The sequence below is a fragment of the Onthophagus taurus genome, chromosome 11 (genome assembly GCF_036711975.1).
Source record: "Onthophagus taurus isolate NC chromosome 11, IU_Otau_3.0, whole genome shotgun sequence".
NCBI lineage: Eukaryota > Metazoa > Arthropoda > Insecta > Coleoptera > Scarabaeidae > Onthophagus > Onthophagus taurus.
Genome location: NC_091976.1, coordinates 15,072,624 through 15,083,337, shown reverse-complemented (window position 1 = coordinate 15,083,337; position 10,714 = coordinate 15,072,624). Strand labels below are relative to the sequence as shown.

The following is a 10,714-nucleotide window of genomic DNA, read 5'->3' as shown; positions in this document are numbered from 1 at the left end:
TGATTAACATGATTAATCGAAACATTCTCCCTAAAAAATAAAAATGAATTCCCTAAAATACGATATCATAGTTGTGTAAGGTTATGTGAGGTTATGTTAGAAATTACTTCAACAAAGTGCCCCATTAAAAAATGACTACATCAAGTGAAGATGTTCTTTTACAAGTTCCACAAGTACGGTATAAAAAAGGGGATGGTACTTTGTTTCTAATGGACCAAAGGTTAGCTTGGATGGTAGAAAATAGGGATACTGTGTCGATATCTCATCTTTACGCCGATATAAAAAGTAAGTTTGTTTATTTTTGCTTTTGCAAGATTATTATTTGGTGTTTAATTTAAAGCACAAAAGATCTCACCGGAAGGAAAAGCTAAAGTACAATTACAAGTTGTTTTACATAATGGTACTACATCTACTTTTCATTTTATTAATCGTAATGGTTCTCAAGCTCAGGCGGGAGATAGGGATCGTGTGAAGGAATTGTTACAATCCTTATTGCCCAAATTTAAAAGAAAAGTTGATAGGGAGTTGGAAGAAAAAAATAAATTGCTTTCAACAAATCCGGCTTTATTACAACTTTATAAAGATTTGGTTATGACAGAGGTGGTAACATCTGAAGAGTTTTGGGCTCAACATGCTACACAATATACAAAGGCTCAAAATTTACAAACCCAAGATATAGGTGTTTCAGGAGCGTTTTTAGCAGATATTAAACCCCAAACAGATGGTTGTAACGGTCTTAAATATAATATAACTGCTGATATAATTGAGTGTATTTTTAAAACATATCCGGCTGTTAAAAAGAAGTATGTTGAACATGTTCCTGCAAAACTTACAGAGGCTCAATTTTGGACAAAATTTTTTCAATCACATTATTTTCATCGGTAAGTTAAATGGCAAAAAAAAAAATAAAAATAAAACATGTTTTGTTTTTGTAGGGATCGAAAGTACGCTGAAAGTAAAGATTTATTTACTGAATGTGGCAAAATTGACGATCAAGAGATGAAAAAAGACATTCAAATTGGTGTTAAAGACCCTTTGGTTAATATGGTTGAATTTGAAGATATAACACTGGATGAAGGTTATTGTACAGTATCTGATAAAAATCCAACTACAACAGGAACAGTTAGTCAAGCGATGATTAAACGATTTAATCAACATTCAATCATGGTAAAAAATTAATTAAAAACATTTTTATAGATCAATAAATCCATTGTGTTTGTGGTCATAATTTTTTTATATTTACGACAATACTTATATGTTTTACAACTTTTTCTGCTACCACAGTCATTAAATTCAGTTTTATTAGTAGTGGGATTCTTCATTCATTCATATTATTGAATTGTTTGAATTAATAGATATTAGATAGACAAAGCACAATTGTAAGTGGAACATAGTTAGCCCACCATGTTGGTCCATTCTTCTACAACTGTATGCTACTATAATTTCAGCTTATTTATCTCCAAGTCAATATCATTGTCATGGTGCATAATACATACATACTAATAAAATATCATTTTTGTTAATGACGAAATTAACTGCCTTTCATGAATGCAAACATATTTGACTTGAGGCGAACGTCTTTTCTCTATGGCTCTACAGCCCTAATTGAGCTTTGGCTTTCCTCAGCCTCTCATCTCATCCTGGAATGCCCGCTTGGTCTCACTCCTTGTAGCCTTCTACTGATTAGTCGCTTAAGGGGGTATGCCATCTTGAAGACCCGAAAATAATAGGTATTTTTAAATTTTTTTTGCAATCAGACGAAAGAAGTTTTCTAAAAACGGGTTGCAGGGTGTGAATAAGCCACTTTTCTAGTTTTAAATACATATTTTATTTATTAACAGTTATTAAAATTGCACCCGCTAGATGTCGGTAATGTTAGGCTTGCAAATCGTGCAGGGTCAAACGGTGCGCAGGATTTCTCCTAACGCGTAAGTCGAATAATTAAAACTTGAATACGATTACTTTAGTAAACTCAAAAACTATTGAACTACGTAGGATTTTTAAAAAATATTTATTTTTGACGAAATGGTGACGATTTTACTAGAAATGTCGTATTTATCGATAAAAAACGTACATAAAAATGGTTGTAAAACAGAGAATCTGAGACATATCGAAAAACGGCTACGTACTTACCTAGAATAAGATAATACAAACTTTTGAAAAAAAAAATCTTGAAAATCCGTTGAAAAATGTAGAAGTTATCGTCTGCACAGATTTGAAAAATGTAGTTTCCAGAAAAACGCGTTTAAAGTTTTCGAATGTAAAAAATTGTAAATTTTTTCTAGATACATCTAATCAGCGATTTCTGCACCATACAGCTGTCCTTCCTGAAGCTTATTTTCATCTTCTGCAGCTTTTCTGTCTGACAGTAGGCTCTCTTTAGCCTCAGCAGTCATGGAGCGCTCAGCGCGAGCAATGCGATTTAAATCCGTTTCATTCGAAGCACGATCTTCCAATTGTTAATTTCAGGGCTTGCATTATTTCCATAATGCTTGTAAGACCGTCATTAAAATTGCAAGCAGCTATATCAGACGCAATTTCAACCACTTTCTTGCCACTATGAATAGTTTTTGGTGCGATAGACCATAACGCGGCGTTGTAACTTTCATTGCTGTTTTGCGTATATCCCCCTAAACATCTTGTCAAAAGATCTTCCCTTGATAGTTCTTCGTACACAGGTTTCACTGCGTTGAAAACATCATTGCCGATTGCTGGCTTGTGTGTGTACTCATCGATTTCTGACAAAGCGTACGCTTTTTGCCAGGAACACCACGAGTCAGCACCAACTGCACAATTGTCATGCTTTGGAGTTTCATCTGTTGAAATTTTATGATACAAAGTAGCAAATCGCAATTTCTGCGTATAGCCAATCCATAATATAAGGAAAGTTCATCAATTAATTTTCCTTTATCTCCTAATCGTGATCGACGCATTCTTTTTTGGTTACTATTACACTGTAATAGGGCTGAGTGTCCATAATACCTTTGAAGGTTTTGCTGTCTTAAACGTAAAAACATTACGTTTTTCAATTTCAATTTTTGACTTTATATTTGGAATTACCCCTTTGTTCGATAGAAGTCGGGTAAAGTTTTCTACGAAAATGAGTTTTTGTGATGCTATTGTTTATTCAGGTACCGAAAGCCTATTTCAATAGCGTTTTTAAAAAATGATATTTTATGTTTTTTTTAACTTTTTTGTACAACAAGGTCAAAATACCTGCATATATAATAGATAAAAAATGAACCAAAAAGTGGTTACAGAAATCTTAGAATTTCCGGTGAGGTGTGTTACAAAAATCAATTTTTTAGGCAGAAAAACATTCCGCAAATGTTTCAATGGTGGCATAGGGGGTATGCCACCTTTGAAGCATTCTTTTTTCTCCTATTTTAATCACATATTAAACAGTGGCCCTATTATTCTCCGAAAGAATCTTGCTTTCAAAATATTTACAATTTCTGCCAAATTCTCAGTCAAATTTTTGGCACAGAATATCATGCCGACCTTAGATTTTGGTATAAGTCAAGAATCATCATGTTGCTTAAAAATCGACAATTTTTTTAATCGAAGGGAAATCACTCTAGTAAGCCATTACAAATAAAAAAAAAAGTGCGGAAAAGTATAGAAGCCCCATCGCCTATGTTTGCCCGTATACCGGTTTGAAGCCAACATAAGAGCATTTGTTTGGAAACAAAATTGACTTTGGTCCTGGCAACAGTGGCGTGCACGATTTAGATGAAATTGGTCAGACTTTATCCAGTGGCGTATTCAAATTTCATGCTAATTTCTTATATAAAATTACAATTCAAAATTAATTGTTAAACTAACTACTAATTGAAAAATTATTGTCGTAATACTTTTATAAATTGTAGAATACATTTTTTTCTATATCTTTGTCAACTTTTAATAAGACTTGAAAGTATTAAACACAATAAATATAATGTAATTTTTTAAATTAATCAAAGGACATATAGAAACAATATACTTGGTAAATGATACAAGTATGTATGTAATATTTTGATTGATAAGTTTTATATCTAGTTAAAGTAATAGTATACTCTACATACAAATTATTTACAAAGAAAATATAAATAAATAAAAATTAAGAAAAACGGATCATTTATTGATTCGCAAATAGGTTTATTTGTTTTAGTGACATGCCTTATTCTAGGGGCAATAATATTCAGGAATGTTCGGCGATAATCGGCCGCTGGTCCGATCTGTGTACGTTCATTGTTTCAACTGGTTTCGACTAAGGTTGACTTCAAGTTTTAGTGCTTACAACTGCTTCTATACAGGGTGTATCTGAATGACTGCAACAAACTTCAAGGGGCGATTCTTTAATGAATTTTAAGGGTACTTTGATATATGAACCATGGGCGACTTCGGCTCCCCTAACTACATCCCTTCAAAAATGGCAGAAAATTTTGGTTTAACTTTTTTTCTCAAAAACCATAAACGCTAGGAAAATGAAATTTGGGGAATATGTTTAACTCATAATAAGGCACGTTTTGACCCTATTTGTACTTTCAACCTACTCTTCTAAGTTACTAAACATAACCACCCCCGTTCAATTTTTGTCTAGATTTTTCTTATGACGGTGATAAATACATTGGAAATATTTTATTTAGATAGATGAAAATATTCTAAAACTTTTTTGCCTCTCTGATGTTCTTCGAAAAGTTAATAGTTTCTGAGAAAAAAATTAATTAAGCAAACACTAACTGTTAAGCTGTAGGGTTGTTAATCGAAAGTTGGAATGAATTTTTAATGAAAAAATCTTAATAGGCTTTGCAATCTTTGTCAGAAATATTTTTGACGTTTAAATATCAGTGGTATTCTTACTATTATTATTGTTTTATTTAAAATTGTGAAACGTCGAGTGAACGAGCCCAAATGCGATAGAACTTTATTTGAAAAACAATGATAATAGTAAGAAAAACACTGACATTTAAACATGAAAAATATTTCTGACAAAGATTACAAAGCCTACTACGATTTTTTCAATAAAAATTCATTCCAACTTTTGATCAACAAGAGAGACAAAAAAGTTTTAGGATACTTTCATCTACCTATGTAAATTTTTTTTAAATGTATTTACCGTCTGCATAAAAAAATCTAGGCATAAATTGAACGGGGGTGGTTACGTTTAGTAGTTTAGAAGGGTAGGTTGAAAGTACAAATAGGGTCAAAACGTGCCCTATTATGAGTTAAACATATTCCCCAAATTTCATTTTCCTAGCGTTTATGGTTTTTGAGAAAAAAAAATTAAACCAAAATTTTCCGCCATTTTTGGAGGGGTGTAGCTCCCCAGGGGAGCCGAAGTCGCCCATGGTTCATATATCAAAGTACCCTTAAAATTCACTAAAGAATCACCCCTTGAAGTTTGTTGCAGTCATTCAGATACACCCTGTATATACAATTTCTTTGGAAACACTTTAAAGTTTCAACGTGACGTCTCTTTTTGTCGATCATGCAGCACATACTTTTACAGCACATTTGGTTAAAACGCATATTTTCGGGTGAAATACGGTTATTTCTTAAGTTTTCGACGCACAACGACTAAAATGTCGTTATTTACCATCTATAAACTGAAGAAAACCCAAAATCTACAGGTGCCCGGAAATGACGTGTACAACAGAAAACCACAAATATCTTGATCCAAAAATATGATGATTTAACTCAACTTATCTATACAGGGTGATTCTCAACCTATACGCATAAACTGAGGGATTTACCCCTCATGTCGAATAATGACTAATAGGCGAAAAAATTAGTAGCAAAAGATTTTTTGTTTCATAGATATCCGTGATATTTACTTTCAAAGGACTTTTAATTATTAAGTATTAGTATTTATTAGTATTATTAGTATTAGTTAAGTATTATTACTTTCAAGGAAACAGAACATTTTAAAATAACTTTGCTGCAAGTGTTCAAAGTTATTTTTCATATTTTCTATCAATTGTGCTCCCCGAAACCACGATCCCACACTAGCGCGGCCTAAATCAGGGTGTTGGCGGATTGTCTGGGCAGCAGCATGTATCTGATTTTGCAATATTTGCTGAGTATTAACTTCTGTGGCGTACATATGCTTTTTAAGTGACCCGAAAGGTATAAATCAAGAGGATTGAGCACTGTGGCCAGGCCATTGGACCATCTCGACCTATCCATCTTCCAGGAAACACATTATCTAGATGTCGCCGATTATATCGGATATCTAGGAAACTAAAAAACTTTTACTACAATTTTTTTCATCTATTAGTCTTTATTTGTCCTGAGGAGTAAATCCCTCACTTTATGCGTATAGGTTGAGAATCACCCTGTATACAAAATTGCTTAATTTAACCGCTGCCCGAGGGCGTTAAAAACAATATTTTTTTTTTAAAATAAGTCGAAAATACCTCAATGGATTTTATTCATTTTTTGGTCATGCGTTTGTATCAGTAGACTGCAGCTATTTATAAAATAAACTCTAATTTCGAAAATTATAGGGTGTTTAAAAACTTTGTCACAATAAATTATGCATCCATATCTTTTTAACCCCCCTTTAAATTGCTTAGTTTAGTCGCTAGAAGGTTTTAAAAATTCATGATGAATCAAACATAAAACGCAAAACGAAAAATACGAATACCGCTGTCAAGTTTAAGTTGCTTTTGGTTTTAAAATTAATTATACCTAGCCAACTATTAAAAAAACTTTATTAGTGTTATCTTACATCACTCATTCGTGCTTGTGGGGATTTACAAAATATTTTTTGTGGCTAAACCGGTCACCCAACTGAAATTTTGTAAGAGAGAAAATAGTTTCTAAATTAAGGTAACTATCCAGAAAAAAAATGGTAGTTTTTGTAAAGGGGGGTAAAAAGATATGGATGCATAATTTATTGTGACAAAGATTTTAAACACCCTATAATTTTCGAAATTAGATTTTATTCTACAAATAGCAGTCTACTAATACAAACGCATCACCAAAAAATGAATAAAATCCACTGAGGGTGTTCCGACTTATTTAAAAAAAATTTAAAAAAAAAATATTATTTTTACAGCCCTCTAAGGCCCACTTTTACTACCTCCTGATAAATTTATCCGATAGATAAATCCAGTTCTTAGCCAACGAGAGCGCTTAAAACCGCCGTAACCATGGCAACCATCCTCTAGATAGTTTATCAGGAGGATGGCAAAAGTGGGCCATAACTAAGCAATATTGTATATAGACAGGTTGAGTTAAATCATCATATTTTTGGTCAAAGTGGTCTTGCGTTGCATAGGTCATTTCCAGACACCCCTGTATACCTGATACCCTACCTCCCTCTTTAAACGTTACATTCGGATCCACCTAATTTACTGATTTATTTCAGAATTTTGTGTAATAATTCCATTTTGAGTTAGGTTAATTAACATTTAAATCAGTGCGAATTTCTCATATGTCGGGTTAGGCATTGAGTAGAGGGTGGGTTGTAAATTCTGGGTTGGGTTAGCCGCTACGGCTAATCCCGATACTTTCTAGGTCAAGTGTTAGTTCTAGTTTTACACTAGCACTATCACTAGAATTAACACAAGACCTAGAACTAGAAAGTATCGGATTTAGCTGTGCGTCTAAAGACGAACTGTTCCGACTTTGTATTAAAATAATATAGACTTCTTATATCTTTCGTTTAAAAAATCCATTGAATTACATTTCAGGAGCTGAGATATTATCATTTTCTGGGGTGTATGTAGACTTTATTGTATCACTGTATGTGGTGTACACAGGAGTAAAGTAGTAGTAAACTTTTGATTACATTATCAGGTTATACACAAAACGATACAAAATCGTCATTGAATTAATTTCATTAATCGTATGTGTCCATGAAAATAAATAAAGTAATCTGATACATTATCTTTCTTAGAAACATTAGAAGTCTATTAAATTCAATAAGTCAATAATGAGTCCTGTTTGAAAAGATCAGTTCTGCTATATAATTTTCTATTAGATAGCATGATATTTATCTGTCATATATTTTACTTTTGTACGTTCTGTTTTTCTTACCAATTGTTAGGTCGCGCTGGTACATCGGTTTGCTAAATAATTATGCACTTGTGTAGGTTTAATATCATCCTAACAGATAGTCTGGTTTTAGTCGCCGCGCCCCAGTGGGAATCATTGGACGGGTAAAAAAATATAGGATCGTAAAAAATACAGTTAAAGCTTATGAAATTGACGAGAGTTTGCTGTTAAACATATCGTATTATTTAATGTTATTTTAAATTATATAATATCATAAAAAAATTCGTACTCTCAAAAACATCATTCTTGTACGACAAACGATGCAAAGAGGTCTATGCCATCGATACATCATGCCTCACGCTTTGCAATAAGTGGTAAGATTCATTACATTAATTGTTCGGTGATAAGGATTCTTCATCGAGATGTTCAGTTTATTCTTACAACATTTAGACAATGCAGTTTCTAAATTGGGATGATTTTCAGCAACGAATGAGATTTTGTAATAATATTCTCAGAAGCCAATTCCATTTCTTGATTTTTATAAATAGAATCTGATGAACAGTCGTTGATTCAGAGTGATCTATTGAAATGATTTGTATCATTTTCAGCAAAACAAAGTCTGTTCACTATCCTTAACAACACGCGAAATGCAACCTATAAGCAATCGTGTTTAAGGCCAACCTAACCAGTACTATCAAAGTCCTTAAATAACGCATTTCAATCGAGGTTGAAGTTATCTGCTACACGACACCCTGAAAAACCTCCAAGTCTCGTTCTAAAATTGCAGAAATATGGAGGTCATCTGATAAAGCTGGTGTTGAGAATTTTTTTTTGTATTGTACGCTAATTGTATTAGTCTTCTTCTCCCGTCTCATGACTAATTCGCGGGAAAGTCCCAGTTAAAAGAATTATCAGTTGTCATATTTCTCCCTAATCCTCCCAACTCGTTTATCATATCCAATACAAGACGCTGTCCCTGATTGCTATACTCTTTGTATCACTTAAACCATAACATACACTATCAACACATTGATATCTAATATCTCTAAATTTCTAATTGTTTATATTTATATTAATTAGGTTTTAAAAGCATCAAAAAGCAAACCCAGTGAGAATGTTCAAAACGGTACAGATCCAGGTACGAGTTCAAAAATAGCCAGAGATGAAGATGAAACGAATAGTAACAAAGAAAATGGTGTAGAACACGTTAGCAAAAAACAGAGGATACAAGAAAAAATAACTTATGATGACCTCGACACTGAAGTAGATCGGTCAATAAATAAAGTTCCCCAATTAAATTTATCAAAGGTAAATTTTTTATATATAAATTTATCGCAAAATTGTGTTATAAATTTAACATTTGCTATTTTTCCTTAATTTCTGACAAACTTAAAGTTTTCTGTTCTTGTTTAGGTAGAAAGATATTTGCATGGTCCAATTCCTGGAGCGGCAACTGAACAATTATCTTCAAATGAAGCGGCTGCTGTGTGTAGAAATGTGATACAAGAAACTAAACAATGGTTCGTTAGACAACCTTCAGCGACTTTAGTAAATCCAGGGGCTGCAGTTAGTGTTTTGGGCGAATTATCGCCTGGCGGGGCACTTATGAGAGGATTTCAAGAACAATCTTTAGCACGTAAGATAAAACATTAAATGCAGGTAAACTGTGTCTGAATATGAAACCTATTAAATGATTAAATAAGAAAAAATAATTACATTTGTCTTAATGTAATGAGTTAAATTAAACGATTTTAATTCTGATATCTTAAATTAACATTTAGAATTGGTTCCATCTGATACTGAAAAAGAGGTGAGAAATCTTTATTTGGCGTTATGCGAATTATTGAGTCATTTTTGGAAATGCTTTCCACCAACGACCCCAACAGCTGAGCAAAAATTAATTAAAATGCATGAAGCGTTAAATCGATATCATGCTGTAAAGTTAAAACCATTCGAGGTAAGTTATTTGATGTAATTTTTTTTAATTGTTTCAAATTGTTTTTATTTTTTTAGGATAAACTTATAAGGGAGCTCTCTCCATTATCTCAACACTTAACGAAACATCTTAACCAACTTTTAAACGCGGCCTACCAAAAGTTTAATAGTTTTCAAAAAATGAAAACTCATCATCGGTAACTAAAATGTTTTTCATCTACTTTATTTTCGCTTTTTTGTAAAAAATATTTATTTAATTTTTTTCATATGTAATTAATTCTATATAAAAATAAAAAACCAATATTTTATTCTGAATTTATCAAATTTAATTTAACTCGTCTTGAAACTTTCTAATTCTAGGTTTAGTGTTACTTCTAGTTTGAAGTGTTGTTTAGCGGTAGATTTTTATTGAATTAAGAGTAGAAGCTACACTAAACCTAGAACTACAAACATTCGGATTTAGCCATCTTTAGAGACGCACGACTAAACCCGAATTAACCCGAATGTTTCTAGATCTAGGAGGATTTTTTGATTACAGGTAGTGATAGAAAAAAAGAAATCTACAAAGTATTAAACCTTAATGATCAATTTTGACCATTAAGTAACAGATGGAGCGGAAAAAATAATGACTTAAAAAAAATAAGAAACTTCACGGCGGAAATTGTTAATATCATACCTTAAAAAACACCACCGTGGAAAATTTAAAGATTTGATGGAATCTTCAACAAAAGGCAAGAATTTCTTACCGTAAAATCTAGCAAATTCAATTGAATATGATCCTTCTTCGTTCACTGAT

General features: G+C 32.4%; 1 protein-coding gene across 1 annotated transcript; it reads left to right on the top strand.

The window, feature by feature from the left end:
* Positions 1 to 64: 64 nt before the first annotated feature.
* On the top strand, positions 65 to 10,233 carry LOC111420450 (transcription factor B1). The gene is made up of 7 exons (XM_023053432.2): positions 65 to 285; positions 341 to 881; positions 936 to 1,167; positions 9,064 to 9,291; positions 9,397 to 9,619; positions 9,765 to 9,940; positions 9,997 to 10,233. The coding sequence occupies exons 1-7, from the start codon at positions 132 to 134 to the stop codon at positions 10,117 to 10,119; spliced, it is 1,677 nt and encodes a 558-aa protein (XP_022909200.1). The 5' UTR covers positions 65 to 131; the 3' UTR covers positions 10,120 to 10,233.
* The last annotated feature ends 481 nt before the right edge of the window (positions 10,234 to 10,714 follow it).